Source organism: Pelophylax lessonae (assembly GCF_965119305.1).
Source record: "Pelophylax lessonae genome assembly, chromosome: 1".
Classification (NCBI taxonomy): domain Eukaryota; kingdom Metazoa; phylum Chordata; class Amphibia; order Anura; family Ranidae; genus Pelophylax; species Pelophylax lessonae.
In genome coordinates this window covers 444,961,199-444,981,612 of record NC_138768.1, presented here as the reverse complement: position 1 = coordinate 444,981,612, position 20,414 = coordinate 444,961,199, and the positions used below count along the sequence as shown (strand labels likewise).

Sequence of the window (20,414 nt, the reverse complement as noted above, 5' to 3'; positions counted from 1 at the left end):
AGGATAAATGCTTTAAACTGGACCTCGTGTTATGCAAAAGAAAAGCTATAAATGTTCTAAACAAGATTCATCTTTTAGCACCGACTTTCAGTGGTATTCCCGTAAACAAAACCACATATCAGCATTGAAATATTTTATTATTTGTCTTACTCACTTTCCCTTACAATAATGTTCTGTTCTCACAAATCTAAATGGACCAGTAATATTCTTCTTTGTTAACATAAATAAATAAATAAGTAAACTGCTGAGGCGCGAACGGTCTGGTTAGTAGGAAGGGGCTGGCTATCCCACGTGTTCTCTGCTCTCTGAACCTTGTCTGATTGGCTGCATGGATATATCATGCCCACCTTTGAGCTCTTCACTAACGTGCCCAAGGATGCCATTCCTGAGGACCTGCTGTGTAGTCTGACCGAGCAGCTGGCCAAGGCCACGGGCAAGCCGGCAGAGTACATTGCTGTGCATATTCAGCCAGATCAAATAATGAGTTTTGGTGGCTCCACAGAGCCATGTGCTCTTTGTTCCCTGAAAAGTATTGGCAAGATTGGAGGTCCGCAGAACAAGACTTACACCAGATTACTGAGTGATATACTAAGCAGTTGTCTGCATATCTCCCCTGACAGGGTTTACATCAATTATTACGGTTTAAATCCTGCTAATGTGGGCTGGAACAATTCTACCTTTGCTTAATTATATCTGTCAGTGTCTCTGACCAGATAAACCAACAACAACCACAGCAGAATGACAAGACTCTTCTGTAATACATTCACTGTTAAATAAACTGCTTTAAGAAATAAAATTAAAAAAAAATAAGTAAACTGTAACGTATACCATTACTGAATTATAAACTTATAAACAGAGACTAAGCTAGGTGAAAATTTCCTTGTAAATTGAAAATTCCCTTTAGTACGTCAACCCCATAGTAACCTTTTACCTGATTCCACTTCTGGTGGTGCATAGGAGTCTGGGTAGTCCAGCCAATGGCAACTCTGCTCACGTTACTAGCCTCTAGAGTGTAGTCACTTGCAGGTATGTATCTGGATGGAGCACAGTGTCACCTCCAATACACTTTCTCATGGATGGCTGTACAGAGATGCAGTCTATCCATGTATTCAGTGGATCCCCAACCTCTAGGCTGATTAACCCTTAAATTAATAAAATAATCTAAGATATAATTAAATCATAATATAATATATGAAAAAAAAATTAAAACTGAAGAAAATAAAAATGATCCATGAAGTCTTTAAAGATGAATGTGCTTATTCAGATGCATAAAGTTCTATACAAGTATTTAACCCTTTACGGAACAATTGTATCCCCCCCCCTTTGTTTCTTGATATTTTAAATAAATAGTTGCCTCCTTTCCAATCTGATCTCACATCCTCTTTCCCCCAAAATTAAGGTTTCTTTGAGACTTCTCTTATGTACAGTCTTAAAATGCTTGGAAAGTGAATATTTCCCACTTTCCGCTATAATAATATAGGTATATTCCTTTATTCTTACCCACAACCCATCCTACGTATACTTTCTTGCAACGCCAATGAGTCATTTAGTGTTATAGGCAATGAAATCTTTAATTCGAGTGTTGGTAAATTCTCTAATGTGTAACGTTTGTTTGCGTACCATGCTTATATCTTACCAATCCACTAAGCTGATTCTGTGTAGTATTTTTCTTTTTAGCCTTCAATGGCAATGTTTAGACCCAGGTTATTAGCTTTCAAAAAATTAACTATAGGTTTACTTGTCAATATTACCAATAAAATCGTATCATCCTTCAGCATTACCCAATGTCTAATAATACTTTTCTGAAACATGTGTGCTTGTGCACTATACCTAGGTTTTAAAATTGTTTCCTATTTCTTATGTTCATTGATATCCAAAGGTTTTTTTTTCCTCCAGTAGATAATCTCTGGATAACTGTTGTATTATCTAGTACATATTTATTATATGCTTTCTCAATAATTTGTGTAATCACCTCATTCGCCTCCACTGTGTAATGTATTATTTTACTACAATTATGCCTTTATTAGTAAGGTGAGTGAACTGTACCTTCAGAATATTAATTAACAATTTATTTAATAAAGGGCAGCTTGAGTTTAAGATGTAACCCTTACAGTCTACCTTTTTTTTTCTCAACTTCATTTTATAGTTTGTATTCCACAAAGATTTGCAGGTCTAAGAAATTAACCTCAGCATAACTGATATCAGGGGAAACTTTAAATGATAATTCAAGTTTATTTCTTCTATAAACTTGTTCAGTTCTTCCATTGTGCTACTCTAGAAAAGCAAAATGTTGTCTATATATATTTTAAAAAACCATAAGGTTCATATCCAGTGTGCCACCCTTCCAAACCTTCCCAGATTTCTAATTTGCCATATAAAGAATGGCAAACCTGGGAGCAAACCTTTTTGCCACGGTGATCCCAACCTGTTGCAAAAAAAAAAAAAATGATCATCCATAAAACATAGATGGAAAATTTTGTGTCTGTACTTAGTTCTTAGTCCAGTAGACTGAAGGGGCTTGTTCCACAAGTTAGCCTTTCAGTTTAGTTGGTATATTCACATACAGTTCTGATAAAAATGATATAAGGCCAGAAGTTTTTATAATGCAAGTATGGATTCAATGAAAATCATTAGGGACTGGTCCATTTCAGTGTGTTGGTGCATACATATTAAAGTGGCACTAAACCCATCCATTTAAAGCAGGGGTGGGGAACCTTTTTTCTCCCAAGGGCCATTTGGGTATTTATAAAATCATTCGGGGGCCATACAAAATTATCAACTTAAAAATGTGCCTGTTATATTTGGTCAAACATTTAATTCACTCACCCCTAATGTGATGGCTGCAACTGCTTCTCTTTGGTGAGGTGTGTGATGTTAGCTGGTATTGATGATGTTGCTACTCGCAACTAGTTTCCCAGGTTTGCATTGGTCAGTCTGGAGTGCAGTCGACTCTTTGCTGGTGGGTACTGCTGGTGGGTATAGCTGGCTGGAACTGCTGGTAGGTACAGCTGGCTGGTACTGCTGTGGGTACTGCTGGCTCAGGCTGGTACTGCACTGTGGGTACTGCTGGCTGGTACTGCAGTGGGTACTGCTGGCTCAGGCTGGAACTGCTGTTTGTACTGCTGACTTAAGCTGGTACTGTGCTGTAGCTACTGCTGGCTCAGGCTGGTACTGCTGGCTCAGGCTGGTACTACCGACTAGTGCTGCTGGCTGGTGCTGCTGTGGGTACTGCTGGCTCAGGCTGCTACTGCTGGCTGGTACTGCTGTGGGTACTGCTGGCTGGTACTGTTGTGGGTACTGCTAACTCTGGCTGGTACTGCTGTGGGTACTGCTGGTTCTGCTGTGGGTACTGCTGGCTCTGGGTGGTACTGATTGTTCCGCTGTGGGTATTGCTGGCTCTGGCTGGTACTGCTGGCTCTGGCTGGTACTGCTGGCTCTGGCTGGTACTGCTGAGAGTACTGCTGGCTCTGGCTGGTACTGCTGGTTCTGGCTGGTACTGTTGTGAGTACTGCTGGCTCTGGCTGGTACCGCTGGTTCTGGCTGGTACTGTTGTGAGTACTGCTGGTTCTGGCTTATACTGCTGTGGGTACTGCTGGCTCTGACTGGTACTGCTGGCCTAGGCTGGTACTGGCTGGTACTGCTGTGAGTACTTCTGGTTCTGGCTGGTACTGCTGGCTCTTGCTGGTATTACTGGTTCTGGCTGGTACTGCTGGTTCTGGTTGGTACTGCTGTGAGTACTGCTGGTTCTGGCTGGTACTGCTGGCTCTAGCTGATACTGCTGGCTCTGGCTGGTTCTGCTGTGAGTACTGCTGGTTCTGGCTGGTACTGATGGTTCTAGCAGGTACTGCTGTCTCTGGCTGGTACTGCTGTGTGTGCTGCTGGTGGGAAATGCTGGCTAGTAGAAGTGTAGTGGTGCCGCGCTGGAGGAAGAGGCAATGTTTCCTGTATTGGTCACAGGCGGAGTGCATTTGATATCACTCAGACTGTCAGAATGGAGCCGGAACTATACTGAAAGCATTGGCTCCATTCTGACGGAGCAGCTTAGAGACTCAGACTCAGCTGCACGGGGGGCCGGACCAGATGACTTTGAGGGCCGCATACGGCCCACGGGCCGTAGGTTCCCCACCCCTAATTTAAAGGGTAACTCCACTTTCGTAGGGAAAAAAATAGCAAATAAAGAAAAAACGATATAGCGTATACAATTGCGACACAAATCATATTGTAATTGAATCTTACTACCTATATACCTTTTAAATCTACAGCTCTTGTATTTTCTGGAATTGCAATGCAATATGGCTACCTGGAGCTGTTCTGTACATAGAATGTGTAATGACCACACCCCAGAAACATAATTTCCTGCTTGTGTGATTGGCTCACCAATTTTTCCAGAAGTCTGCCTAAGATACTTGAGTATTGGTGACACATTTAAGTACTCGAGTATTGGCAACACATTTAAGTACTTGAGTATTGGTAGTGCGGCACATATTTATTTTATTTAAACCTAAAAATTGCCATGTAACAAACCCTAGGATATAGGGTGTCAAATTTCTGTAGAGACCTACTTATTTTTAAAAATAGTAAATATAATTTGCCAATTTTTAAAGAAGTCAAATGCGATTTTGTTGGAGATTTTGTAGTTTCTTTCTGGAAAGGCCACTGTAACCTTGAATAAATCACTCTTTTTTTGTGGATAAAGTTGACAGGCTTTCATTGAAAAAGCAAAATTTATTGAGCATTGTCACATCTAGGAAACTGCCAAATATAACATTTTGATAAGGCATCAGCTAGAAAAATCATAGAGAACACATTCTTGTAAGCCAAATGGCATCATTACTAATTTGTCATACAGCAGTAAGACCCCAGAGGGTCATATGATTATAAAGTAGTGATTTAGCAAATAGTATACTGATCTAGGAACTTGTGTAATTTTGTAGGGGGGCACCTGGAACCAAGGATAAATGAGAGAGTTTATTTCCTGGAATCTGTAATTTACTGAGGCTTTTGAACTTCTTGAGCAAAGATAAGTTAAAACCAATGATTTAACTTCCTTTTTCAATGTATCTACTGGCCTTCACCAGCATACTGCAAATGAGACATGGAATTTACCCAGGGCTTCCTCCCTCTCTTAGTGTTTTGGGAGGGCAACAGTTACATGAATTTCTTGCTTGCCCTGTTTGGACAATGCACATCTTGCATATTAAGACACTCTCAATGCACTCCAGGATCTTCCAATGTTTTCTCTAAAGCACAGAAAAATCAAATAGTCACTCATCTAAACAAAGTATGGTGTAATCTGGCCAACATCCCAAGTATTAGAAAGGAAAAAAGGAAACCCCCCTAAGGGTGACTGGATTTTAAGGGCAAAAAGAACACCACAAAAATATATAAAAGGTATAATTGTAATGGTTCATGTTAAAATCAAAAGTATACAGGTGTACATACATAAAATAAAAAAAAATGATGTTTATACAAAAAAAGTATAAAAACATATCCTGATCACTAAGATTAGTGATGTTGCACTAATTCCCAATGCACCCAATGTGTTTCGGGACAAACCCTTCATCAGGGGTGTGGATATGTGAAATTATGTGCATATATCACTTTTCTGTAATAAAGAATACAATGCCAATAAAAATGCAAAGAGACAGCATATACAGTCATTTATAATACACTGATTTTTGAAACAGAGTCATGTATAACAATTGTATAGCCTACATTCTGTGAGTACATACCATAAATAGATCAGCTGGTCACATAGCAGTGGGGTATAAACCCCAATCTAGACCTAAGAAAAAGGAAAATCAAAGAACAAAAGCAGCAGATAGTCAAAGTAGTGGTCCCACTTGCCTCCAAACACAGGTCCCTAGGAAAGCCCATAAAGAAATATTCATTAGATTCATTCATTCATTCAAAAGAACCAAAAATGGTGAGAGAACTTACCGTAATATGGCCACAAATCAATAATATCTCAAAGAAATATCAAAGAGAGATATACAGCAGTACCTAAATATAAGAGGTAGTAGGGACCATATCTTTCCTAATTGGGCAGATAGTTAGGTGCTGGTGAGTGTTTATGGTAGGTGCAGATGATGACCAGTCAAAAGGAACAATATTAATCCAAAGACATTCTCCAAATAGTGTTGATCCAAGTATGCAAACAGCACAGCATTCAAACACTGTAATGGAGTAACACAATGAAAAGGGTATTTCAATTGTCACACTCAGCAACATTGAAGATAACCCCAAGTAAATGGCCAAAAAGAGAAAGATAGTTACCTTGAAGATGGTGTATGAGTAAAATGGTTCAGATACAATCGTCCATAAAAAGTTGAGATGGTATCCAAATGAGCACTGTGGAGGGCTCAGTTATATGGCCACCAGACGCCGACGCATGCGCCGCGGGTCGCATGGCACCGCCCTGGGGGGCAAAGACATGCGCTCCATGGCCTGCGATGCAAAAGACAGGCATTGGAGAACGGACACTCGGGACCGAGGCACGCCCCCATGCACTGACAGGTAGGGGGGACTAGCAAGTTAAGAGAGGAAGGTGAACGAGGACAAAAGCAATGCCTAAGTCCCCCCAAGGATTCCCCTCCACTAATAGCATGACCCCCCTGATTGCGACGGGCGGAGGCAAAACGGGACCACCACAGAATGGAAAAGAAAAAAAAGAGAGAATAACTCAAAATGAATAAACAGAATAGGGGTATTAGTGTCAACAAATTATATGCAAGGATATTTATTGAGTGAAAATAATATTACACAGACCAGAACAAGAAATTGCATTGATCTGAAAATAAAGAAAAGAGGCAAACATAAAGATTGTAGTTAAATTTGCCATAAATATGGAAGCAGGGTATAGACTAGAACAGTGATGGCGAACCTTGGCACCCCAGATGTTTTGGAACTGCATTTCCCATGATGCTCATGCACTCTGCAGTGTAGTTGAGCATCATGGGAAATGTAGTTCTAAAACATCTGGGGTGCCAAGGTTCGCCATCACTGGACTAGAAGTATGGGATCAGATGAAGAACCCTGCCCAACAGTGAAAAAAAAAAAACAGAAAAGGATGGGTAACAAATAAGGGTGGTGTAAGGACTGCGCTGTCCGTTCTCGTCCGATCCCATCCGCTGGACGGATGGAAAATAGGGTTTCCATCCGTCCAGATTTGACGGATCGGATTGGATGTCAGCAGACATGTCTCCGCTGACATCCGATGCCCCATAGAGATGCATGGGGAGACCGTTCAGATCCGCCAAAAAAAAAAACTGACAGGCAGATCTGAACGGTCCGCCTGTGTGAAAGAGCCCTAAGGCTTTAGCAATAAACCTGGAAGCTGACTGGTTTATTTGCAAAGCTACACCAGATTTTGCACACTCTAATTTTAGTAAATAACCCCCAATACATTGTAAACAAATAAAGTGCAGTGCTAAAAAGACATAAATAAAGTCCAGTTAAAAACTTATAAAAGTTAAGTGAAAAATGATAAAATATATTGGTGAGTCCCAAGTGATTAAAGGGTTAAACAATGAAGGTGAAACCATCCAAACTTGAATAGGTCATCAAAGATGAAGATACGTCCCCACATCACCGGAATAGAAGTTGAATGCACTAACCAGAGGTTATGGACCCAAATTACTATACAGCAAATTGGTCATTAACCACTTACCGCATACTAACGTAGGGGTACGTCCGTAAACTTTGCCGTAGTGTACCGGGATGATGCTTCTAGCCCAGTACCATGGTTTAGAGCCGACGGTTGGCTTTCCGTCGGTACCGACCGATGCGGCTCCCCCCTCCCGCCCCCTTTCGTGGCTTTTACCGGGGCTCCCGTCCCACCGGGTGCCCTGAGCACCCAGCCGGCACGTCCGCCGGCTGGATGGAGTCCCGATCAATGCCAGAAACGGCTTCGATCGGGTCTCCGATGACGTAACCCGGAATCGGCGTCCATCACGTCACTTCCGGGTTACTGTGCTGCAAAAGGCAGCAAATTTGAAAAACGGCTGTATGCAAAAACGCAGTTTTTGGCGTTTTGCATACAGGGAAGTGTAGTGGAGGGGTCTAGGGTCTTTTAGACCCTTGATCCCTCCATAAAGTGTACCTTTCACGGCATATTGTTTACATTGCTTGTGACAGCAATAAAAGTGATCAGATTTTTTTTTTTTTTAAAACTGTAATAAAGTTAAAAAAATAAATAAAATAAATGGGAAAAAAAATTTAGCCGCCCCCGTCACCGTTAGCTCGCGCACAAAAAAAAATGTATACGGAAGTCGAGCCGCAAATGAAATCGCTGTTCAAACCACACATGTGAGGTATCACCGCGATTGCCAGAGCATGAGCAATAATTAAAAAAAAAAGAGCTACACTCTAACTCTAAACTGGTAACCTTTAAATAAATTTAAAGCGTCGCCTATTGAGATCTCTATTGACCGTAGTTTGTCGCCATCCCACAGGGGGGGGGGGGGGGGGGCGCAATTTTAAACCGTAACATGTTGGGTATCTATTTACTCGGCGTGACATCATCTTTCACAATATACAAAAAAATGGGCTAATTTTACTGTTAATATTTTTTAAATTCAGTGAAATTTGATTTTTCAAAATTTTGCCAAAAAAATGGCGTTTTAAAGACCGCTGCGCAAATACCGCGTGACAAAAAATATTGCAATGACCGACATTTTATTCTCCAGAGTCTTTGCTAAAAAAATATATATAATGTTTGGGGGTTCTATTTAGTTTTCTAGGAAAAAATACTGGTTTTAACTTGTGAACAAAAAGTGTCCGAAATAGGGCTGGGGCTTAAGTGGTTAAGGCTGGATACTAACCATGGGTCTCCCCAACGATGGCTGTATCACCAGATGTTCAGACAGATAGCGGTGTAATCTTGAATGAAGATGGCTAGATCTCCCATCAGGTATTCATATATGGAAATAAGCCAAACACAGAAATAGTGTAAGCCCGCTTACAATAAAATTTATTAAAAAAAGGGGGTCAGATACACTTACAAACATCCATGTAAACAGCACATCCAGGAGCAACTACGGATGCTCCTGGACAGATGGAAGCAAATAATCAAGTTTACTTTAATATAAATACTTTGGGAATGTTTATTTTTACTGGCATTATCCTATGAGGAAGTCAAATGTGACGAAACACGGCAGGACCACGATATTTGCCATCTACTATCATTCCTATTTCTTTGTGCTGTTTACATGGATGTTTGTAAGTGTATATGACCCCCTTTTTTTATACATTTTGTTGTAAGCGGGATTACACTATGTCTGTGTTGTTTGGCTTATTTCCATATATGAATACCTGATTGAGAGATCTAGCCATCTTCGTTCAAGATTACACCGCTATCTGTCTGAACATCCGGTGATACAGACATAGTTGAGGAGACCCTTGGTTAATATCCATCCCTAATGACCCATTTGCTGTATAGTGTTTTAGGTCCATAACCTCTGGTGAGCGTATTCAACTTCGATTCCCGTGATGTGGGGATTTATCTTCATCTTTGATCACCTATTCAAATTCGGATGGTTTCACCTTCATTGTTTAACCTTTTAATCACTTGGGACTCACCAATATATTTTATCATTTTTCACTTAACTTTTATAAGTTTTTCACTGGACATTATGTCTTTTTGGTGCTGCACTTTATTTGTATACACTGTTTGGACAACTTTATGTTGGTTGATGTGCTGGCAGATTTTCTATTTTATATGTTAACACAGTTTGAATCCCATTTTTATATCGCAATCCCCAATACATGTTGGGAAACCATGAAGTAAACATCAAAACACAAACAAGATCAAGAGACAAAAATGGAAAAGCAAAAAGCCGACAAAACAATATCAAAAGGTTGAAGAAACTCACACTAGGTTTACCAGATCAGAATATAAAGGAAAGAGGTTGGGATGAAGGCTACTCCGCATAATAACCCAGCAATGGTAAATATTGCCAGATACTGACCATACAAAGTAATCTTCATGTAAAAATGCAGGTTAGATACCCTGCATCTATGTAGTGTTCTGATTTCCCCATATAGATTAACCTTAATGCTGACCATTCACTTGGCTGATTATTTGCAACTTTTCAATCAGCATCCCGGTTTGGAAATGTGCCACCTATGGCTTCCTTAGTTCCTCAGTCATGAGTGACCAAGCAATTGAAGACAGGGGAAATTGCCAGTCAAACGGCATATTTATTTGATATTCATGCCAATTTTGATAATTTAGTCACTAAAAAATGATTGGAACCATAGATGCAAGATAATAGTGGCTGTAAGTTAAAAAATGACAGTTATATTGTCAAACGTACAGTCTGAAAAAGAGCCACTGGTACTTAATAGCAGTCCCAAACAAAAGGAATATGCTGTGAACATTGGTATAAAAAAGATATTATATGAAATTAGTCTTTTGGTAAAAGACTAGGCTACAAAGCAGACAAATTCAGCTGGAGCCTTCTTTCCTGTTTCAGGAAGAAGTAACTAGAATATTCATCTAGAATACTCATCCAAAGTGATAATGCTATTCATGATTGAAAATGGAAAAAAGAATATCAGATGTAATGCCCATAGTGACCAAACACCTTTTTTTTTCATTTTCCTTACTGCATTAGAAACATGAAGGGATTGATTGGACTAAACTGACCTGTTAGAGGCAATCAATCCTTACGACCAATCTACATAGAGTAATCACTCACTTTGCACATGAGAAAGAATTTTTGCCCATAAGCTGACTCCATTGATGCACAAATGGTAACCATACTCTTTATAATATTGATATTCATAAATATGTAATACATCCCTAATCTTTATCAATGGCTTTCTGGTTCAGTCATTTAGGTTTACTGGATAATAAATATATATGTATATAAAGTGTATGTATATATATATATATATATATATATATATATATATACACAGGGCTTTTTTTCTCAGAAAATAGGTACAGGAACTCAACCACAAACCCCCCCCCCCCCCAACACACACACTCCGAACCGCATCAAATATTGGGCGTGGTCAAATTTTACAAACAGTGTTGTGGGGTTTAAAGAGGCAATAAATACCAGGAGTACATTACATACAGAGTGCAGGGTTGGGGGGGTTACAAATAAAGTGCAGAGTTTGGGGGTGCGTTACATACATAGTGCAGAGTTCAGGGGTGTGCTGCATACATAGTACAGAGTTCAGCCTTCCCACACAGCTGCTTCCCCATCCACATCTCACTTCCACCCCTCTTAACCTCTCACCTCTGCATGCAAACCCCCATCCTTACTCGCATTTTCTCCCCGCCTTCTTTAAAGCTCCACCATCTTCCATGTCTTACTTTTGCTGTGTTAAGCAGAAGCACCCAGCCAGTTCTCGTACTTCCCCACACACTGTAATTGGCTCTGCCTCTCTCACTTGCAGGGAGATCATCCACTGGGGTTGTCGGCATCTGCACTGCACTCCGGGCACCTGCATCTCCCTTGTCCCCATCCTATACTCAGTGGGAGACACTCAGGAGATCAGATCTGTGGGAGCCGTTGGGAGACAAGCTGTCACTTCTCTGTTTACAAGTGATGGTGGTGAGCAAGGAGCAGAGGGCCTAAGCCAGAGGTGGTGGAACTGAGTTCCACCAAGTTCCAGCTGAAAAAAGCCCTGTATATATATATATATATATATATATATATATATATAAAATATGTACTACACATATACACAGTATGTATGAGCTCTCTCTCTCTCTCTCTCTCTCTCACAGCGCAAAAAGAAAAGCTGACCTTTGACACATGCATTAAATCAGTTGTTTAATATATGAGGGATCAGTTTACTAAATAAATCACTGTGCTACAATTATTTCCACTGATGTATTCATAAAAGCCTCTGATGAGAACACAACGTTTTGTGTACTGTTGTTCACTTCTATTTAATTATGATTTATAGTACACGACAGCTGTCAGGACTTTAATGTGTGAAAAGGCATGAAATCTTTCCCCAAATGCTGAATTTCATCTTCCAGTAAGGAAATGTGACACTACTGTGAAGGGCTGCAGGAATCTAACTATACATAGTACAGACTGTACAACACTTTTTTTTTTTTTTTTTAGGAAATGTGTCTGTCACTATTCATAAAGGATCTTTCTTTTAGAGAAAGCATTACTGAATAATACATTGGAGGCAAGTGTTTTATAAAAGTAATACTCAACATAGTATTGAGAATAACTTTTCTTATTCTGTCCCAGCTCTGTCATTGGGCCCATGGTATGATCTGGAGATGGCCTGCCAGCCAGGTACACAATTCCATTACTCCCAGAACCTAGCTATGTTAGGGAACAAATGAGCAAGTCAATTCCTATGTGTTATAATGCATGGTGAATTTGGCTGGATTGTGTTAAGACATTGTTTTTTAGAGAGCAGTGGCTTCACCAATGAGCCCAGTCATACACTGGTAAGAAAATCCACATACCACTCTATTTTAGTTTAGATAGCGTGCAGTGGGCTCTCCAACCATAAGTCCTAAGTACCAAAGAGTGTGGGTTCTTCAGCTATTAGGTTAAAGTTTGTAACACCGTAGGGTGCAATCATAGGGATCCTGCTTTCACGGTTGCAGTGCCTTAATTGTTGAGAATATATTCTTTCTGTTAGTTTACCAGCCTATTAACACACTGCCTGTTTGAAATCAGTGCCCTAGTAAGAAAGTAATGTGCTTCCCTATTAAGAGTGTGCATAATAAAAAGGTATATTGCTTCTTTTTTTTAGGACACTTACAGTATGACATAATAACCTTAAATGATGGATTCACAATGGATCTCACTAGGTGACTGGAAGTTGGGCTTCCTGTTGGAGAGATTCATTAGCATTCTGCACCATACTGGACTGGCCAAAAAATTTCCTTTGGATCACACTTTACTGGATTCATTATTAACCACTTGCCAACCGCCCCACGTAGGGCGGCTCGGCTGTACATAATCACTTAAATCTACGTGATTATGTGCACGCTGTCTCGACGGTGCGAGCGCGCTGCTGGAGCCACACTCCCACTGTGATTAGATACAGCAGGAGCCAGAATGCAGGAGTAGCAGGTGGGATCGCCATCGGCCTCCCGTGATCTTCAGATAAACTGACAGGAGAGCCGCCTGTCTATGTAAACAAGGCAGGTGGCTCTCCTGTCAGACAGGCACAATGAGATTGTGTGTCTCAGCTTAACTGAAACACCGATCTCTGTGTGCCTGTCACAGAACCCTCCCCCCCCCCCCGTTAGCAAGCACAATTTAGGAGCACACTTAGGAGCACACTTAACAACTTGATCACCCCCAGTATTAACCCCTGTCATTTATACAGTGACAGTGCAATTTATTTAGAACTGATCACTGTATTGGTATCACTGGTCCCCAAAAAGTGTCAGTGTCAGATTTGTCAGCCGCAAAGTCGCATTCCCACTAAAAATCGCTGATCGCCGCCATTACTAATAAAAGCAACAAAAACAATAAAAAGTCCAAACATCTATCCCATAGTTTGTAAGAGCTATAACCTTTGCGCAAACCAATTAATATATGCTTTTTGGGATTTTTTTCCCCAAAAATATGTAGCAGCATACAAAATGGTCTAAACTGATAAAAAAAAAATATTTTTTAAATTTTTTTTATTGGGAATGTTTTATAGCAGAAAGTAAAAATATTGTTTTTTTTTTTTTCAAAATTGTCGCTCTTTTTTTGTTTATAGCGTGAAATCTAAAAACCGCAGAGGTAATCAAATACCACCAAAAGAAAGCTCTATTTGTGGGAAAAAAAAGGACATATTTGGATACAGGGTCACATGGCCGAGCAATTGTTAGTTAAAGCAACGCAGTGCCGAATCGCAAAAAATGGCCTGGTCCTTAAGGGGATAAAACCTTTCCGGTGTTGAAGTGGTTAAACTGTGCTAAACCATTATCTGACTAGCAGGACAAATATTATGATTTATTTTGTGATATCACCAGCAAAAGAGGATTTTCCATTTTATGCTCATCTCTTCTAGGCATGTGCAGGAAATAAAGGAGTAAAATAAAGTATTAGAAAGAAGCATACCAAACGAAAACCAAACACACAGCAGCAAATTACTTGTCCACATATAGGGTACTGCACATCAAATGTCACCATATACATTATGCAGTAGTGGATAAAAAAAAAAAAAAAAAAAAAAAAGTTTTTTAATAAGAAATAGCAACATCATAACAAGGAGGAGAAAACAGGTTTGGCAACATTGATCAAACATGTTGCTACCCGTTTAGCTGGGCTAAATTGATCAAACAGTCAGGGAATGCGACATTGCTACATGGCCTGAGACTGCTGGAATATGCCAAAGATGGCATATCATAGACCTTGGGTTGTGTTTCCTGTCTTCAAGGCCTTCAAACACCCAAGGGGAGCTAGGGTAAGTAAAAATATTAGGAATTTTATAGACCAAAAAATATTTTTAAAGATATAGTAGTCCTTAAAAATATACCTATGCATTCAGTAAACATGATATATATAGTATGTACAGTATCTCACAAAAGTGAGTACACCCTTCACATTTTTGTAAATATTTTATTACTGTATATCTTTTCATGTGACAACACTGAAGAAATTACACTTTGCTACAATGTAAATTAGTGAGTGCACAGCTTGTATAACAGTGTAAATTTGCTGTCCCCACAAAATAACACACAACCAATAATGTCTAAACTGCTGGCAACCAAAGTGAGTACAACCCTAAGTGAAAATGTCCAAATTTGGCCCAAAGTGTCAATATTTTGTGTGGCCACCATTATTTTCCAGCACTGCCTTAACCCTCTTGGGCACAGAGTTCCCTAGAGCTTCACAGGTTGCCACTGGAGTCCTCTTCCACTCCTCCATGATGACATCACAGAGCTGCTGGATGTTAGAGACCTTGCTCTCCTCCACCTTCCGTATGAGGATGCCCCACAGATGTTTAATAGGGTTTAAGTCTGGAGACATGCTTGGCCAGTCCATCACCTTTACCCTCAGCTTGCATACAAGAGTTGCCGTGTGATTTCGGCCCTTACCCCTTTGAGGAGACTAACAAACAATTGGAAAGAAAAAGATGGGGCTTTGCAGGCCAGTGGGAGTAGAAGGATCAGACGCAAAACCAGTTTATAAAACCAAATAACATTTTATTGATATATGGGATAAAAAGCATGGACCACCATGCATATGGGTGCAATTAGACTAACGTACAAATAATAAAATCAAGCAGGGTGAGTCATTTACAGCATAGAAATACATCCCATAAGGGAAACAAAACCAAAGAGCCTGTGTAGGATGGAGAGTAGGTCTCACGATGGAATCTGTCAATGTAGGTCCCCAGCAAGCCGACGCGTTTCGCTCAAGGCTTCCTCAGGGCCTGAGAGACCAAGACAGACCGATATTTCCTTATTTATAATGACTCAGAGTAGATGACAGGGTTGTAACGACACAGATACTGACTGGGAATTATTGCTTCCGTATTCAAAACATAAGCTTCATGTTGGCGTATATATGCATTCTACTTGTGCTGGATTCAAAATTTTGGACCCTTACAGTCACCACTGGTGATAATCTCCTGGCACTTTGGACTAACCGCACCCTCTCCCTGATATATTCAGATTTATGAGTACTCAACATTTAGGTGTGAGAAATCTATTGTGGCATGGAGATCGCCTCAAGCAAACAAAAACAGGCACATTTTATATAGTCATAGGAGGCATCATGATCCAGACCCAAAGGTCCCGGGAGTTAGCGGTGAAAACCTATTTTTGGTACAGTAGTGGCTCCAGGCAGGAAAGGATATGTATATACGTGTCAATATTTTTGATAGGGGGGACAATAGGTCCCGAGCTCCATAGGCCCTTAGTGAATATAGTGTGTCAGCAACCTGCCTGTTTGCCGGTTTAATAGCAGGCATTTTTTTGGGTTCTTTGCAGTCAGGAAAAACATCTGAACTTGTGTATAGTGGTACTGTGCACAAGTTCAGATGTTTTGCCTGCCTCCAAAAACCCCCAAAAAATGCCAGCAAAAACACACCTGGGCATTTTTTTTTGACGCTAGCGTTTTTTTGGCATTTTTTGGGGTTCTTTTGAGGCAGGCAAAACATCTGAACTTGTGTATAGTGGTATATATACACACATAATTATATGTATATAGACACCTAGCCATATATAGGTGTGATAGTAGCAGAAATATATTACTGTAAACTATTTCATTAGCGCAAGCATATATTTCTGCTACTATCACACCTATATATGTCTAGGTGTGTATATAAATATATGTATGTGTGTATATACACCACTATACTCAAGTTCAGATGTTTTGCCTGCCTCCAAAACCCCCCAAAAAATGCCAGCAAAAACACACCTGGGCATTTTTTTTTGACGCTAGCGTTTTTTTGGCATTTTTTTGGGTTCTTTTGAGGCAGGCAAAACATCTGAACTTGTGTATAGTGGTATATATACACACATAATTATATGTATATAGACACCTAGCCATATATAGGTGTGATAGTAGCAGAAATATAATACTGTAAATGATTTCATTAGCGCAAGCACATATTTCTGCTACTATCACACCTATATATGTCTAGGTGTGTATATAAATATATGTATGTATGTATATACACCACTATACACAAGTTCAGATGTTTTGCCTGCCTCCAAAACCCCCCAAAAAATGCCAGCAAAAACACACCTGGGCATTTTTTTTTTTTTTGACGCTAGCGTTTTTTTGGCATTTTTTTGGGTTCTTTTGAGGCAGGCAAAACATCTGAACTTGTGTATAGTGGTATATATACACACATAATTATATGTATATAGACACCTAGCCATATATAGGTGTGATAGTAGCAGAAATATATTACTGTAAATGATTTCATTAGCGCAAGCATATATTTCTGCTACTATCACAACTATATATGTCTAGGGGTATATATACAGACATATATGTGTATATATACCCCCTATACACATGTTCAGATGTCATGTCTGACATCAAACAAAGCACTGGCACTGGCAGTGGCAACTCCTGCAGCATGAAAAATGCTTGCTGGTGAGAAGCCATATTCCTGTCCCGAAGTAACTCAGAGAAATGATCATTTCTCTATAGCGGTCACCCTGCTATGGAAGGGTTTTGTCACCCTTCCATAGCAGTCACTGTCAGTTAACCCTACACTACACTACGGTCCCCTTACACTTAACACTTTCCCTACAGAAACTAAATTTTTTAAGCTAACTTAAGTGTAAAGGAGCACTCTAACTACACTAGATTTCCCTTTCCTCACAATAAAAATAGCTAAATGACACTTTTAAAGTAAAATTAACAGAACTGCTTCCACTCTCTTCCATGTCCAGTATAACAATGCTAGGAATATGGCGGGGGCTATCTTATATACTGGGGGGCGTATTCACTAATGATTGGTCTAGGGACCCCCTAGTCACTCCAATCACATTCCTAGCATTCTCCTGCCCCCTCAATTGGTTTTTGCTAATGGTTCTGGTCCAGTCACGGGCTTTTAAAGCCCATTTCCTGAAGCATTGCATTTTGGTCGGTTCTGGTTGCCGAATTCCGAACTTTTTGGGCAAAAAGTTCTAAATTCGGCCGAACCTCGAACACCCAATGTTCGGGCCGAACCGATGGTGGACCCGAACTGTTCGATCATCCCTAGTGCTAAGTAGTTTTCTAGCAAAAAAAAATGATTTTAGCTTGGTGGGAAGGAATGGATGAATCTGTCCTGGGTGGGGATGAGGATGATGGAGTTGCATTGTAAAAATGGATGAGGATGATTCTGGGTGGGGATGAGAGTTACAGAGTGAAGAGCCTCTCCACAATGTAACTCTCACCCCCACCCAGAATCATCCTCATTCATTTTCACAATGCAACTTCATCATGCCAGCTTGTCACATCTGAGGAGAATAAATAAAGTGAGTCCAATCAACATCACAAGTGGCACAGCAGCAGCACATCCCTGCACACACAAAACCCAATCAATGACTTACCCTGCTATCTCGTATCTGCTCCATGCACCTGCAAGGGCTGGGGCTACTTCCCCCATTGACTAGCTGACCACACCCTTTGCCCGAGTTCTGCCCAATCAGAAGAATATTAACTACCCTTGCAGCAGCAGGCTCTGCCTCAGCAGGAAGAGTGAAGCAGAGCGAGTTGGTCAAGTTCACCAGCGGGCTCATCTCTTTTGCTGTCACCGCGCAGCAAGCAGTTGGGGGGGGTTTGAGGTGGTGCCAGTAAAATTAATCATGTCTGATTCTGTAGGGCAGGGATGGGGAATCTTTTTTTTGCCAAGGGCCATTTGGATTTTTATAACATCCTTTGAGGGCCGTACAAACTTTAAAATTACAAACTTTAAAATTACCCTGTTATATTTGGTCAAACATTTAATTACTTCACCCCTAATGTAATGGCTGGAACTGCTTCTCTTTGGTGAGGTGAGTGATGTTAGCTGGTATTGATGATGTTGCAACTCGTAATTGGTTTCCAGGTTTGTGTCGATCAGTCTGGAGCTCAGTCGACTCTTTGCGGTGATAAGTTTGGAAAGAACTGCTGGTGGGTACTGCTGGCAGGTACTGCTGATGGGTACAGTTGACTGGTACTGCTGGTGGTTACTGCTGGTGGTTACTGCGGGTGGTAAATGCTGGCTCAGGCTGGTACTGCTGTGGGTACTGCTGGCTGGTACTGCTGGTGGGAAATGCTGGCTCAGGATGGTACTGCTGGCTAGTGCTGCTGTGGGTACTGCTGGGTCAGGCTGGTACTGCTGGCTGTTACTGCTGTGGGTACTGCTGGCTCAGGCTGGTACTGCTGTGGGTACTGCTGGCTCAGACTGGTACTGCTGTGGGTACTGCTGGTGGGATATGTTTGCCAGGAGCAGCACCGCACTGGAAAAAAATGCTTCCTGTATCTCGGCAAATCTCCTCACAGGCAGAGTGCATTTGATATCACTCTGCCTGTGACTCACTTAGACTGTCAGGACGGAGCTGGAACTATACAGGAAACATCGGCTCCATTCTGACAGCTCAGTTGAGTCAGCCACAGACTCAGTGGCTTGGGGAGGCTGGACCAAATGATTTCAGAGGCCGCATACGGCCCGCGGGCCGGGAGCCGGCCGGGCCCCCTTGGAAGCTCGATCCCTTACAAGTGTAGTGCTTGTACCCCCCCTGATGGCGGCCCTGCATACTGGTGAAGAGATATGCTTCCTTACTGTTAGCTGTTAATATCAGTGTTATGTAGAATTATGTATAAGCGCTTCCTGTCTTTTTGGTGTGGGTTAGGAAACCCCAGAAGGAGAAAGCGCAGAGAGAAAAAGTCTCAGACACGTGTCCTGTTAATGGGAGTTGCTGCTGTTGTATTTTACCCAGACCAGAAGTGGAGACTATTATGCTAGTATTCCTTTGTTCTAATAGTTTACCTGCAGCTGCCCATAGCTTCTTGAGTGGGCATTTGAATCCACATGACAGACATATGTATATCCTCCTATTGTTATTATTTCACAGGCACTGTGTCAGATAGCTAGGTATGTGCTTCTGTATGTGTGTGGTGGTCACCTTGGTGGTCACCTTCCAGTATATAAGTAGGTGAACCTGTTTATTGCAATAGAGTTTATATGCAACTCCTGTTATATACAGCTCTTTTTAATATAGTTAACTCTGTCTCTTCTGGTATGGGATTCTATATTTACTTTTAACTTATGGCTCAATACCCAACGTAGGCTAGAGCCAGGTTAGGCGTACGAATATGGTACTTAGAGGTATGGTTGCTTGTCAGATTAGAAAACTAATAGGAAAGGACTAAAGCATAGTGTAGATAAGCTGACTTTGAGTTTCAATGCCACACCACGGTTCCTGAGAGTGAAAAGTTGCATTCCAGGCTGGTTGGACAATGGCTTGAGGGTCTCCTCATCACTGCAGATTTTGTTTTTAGGTCTTTGACACCAAGACGAATGCCTCATCATGATCAACCTCAGGGGCCCCTGCAACAGAACTTTTCTGTAACATTCATCTAGAGGTATTTATATTAACCACTTTCATACAGGGCAGTTACACCCCCTTCTTGGGGTATGTCTCTATCAGTTTTGCACATCGAGAGACTGAAGTTTTTGCCCATTCCTCCTTGCAAAACAGCTCGAGCTCGGTGAGGTTGGATGGAGAGCGTTTGTGAACAGCAGTTTTCAGTTCTTTCCACAGATTCTCGATTGGATTCAGGTATGGACTTTGACTTGGCCATTCTAACACCTGGATATGTTTATTTGTGAACCATTCCATTGTAGATTTTGCTTTATGTTTTGGATCATTGTCTTGTTTGAAGACACATTTCTGTCCCAGTCTCAGATCTTTTGCAGACTCCATCAGGTTTTCTTCCAGAATGGTCCTGTATTTGGCTCCATCCATCTTCCCATCAATTTTAACTATGTTC

General features: G+C 40.9%; 1 protein-coding gene across 1 annotated transcript; it reads left to right on the top strand.

Moving 5' to 3' along the window:
- Positions 1-339: 339 nt before the first annotated feature.
- On the top strand, positions 340-687 carry LOC309546838 (macrophage migration inhibitory factor-like; the record flags this gene model as incomplete). The annotated part of the gene is made up of 1 exon (XM_082246529.1): positions 340-687. The coding sequence occupies one exon, from the start codon at positions 340-342 to the stop codon at positions 685-687; it is 348 nt and encodes a 115-aa protein (XP_082102655.1).
- Between the last annotated feature and the right edge of the window lie 19,727 nt (positions 688-20,414).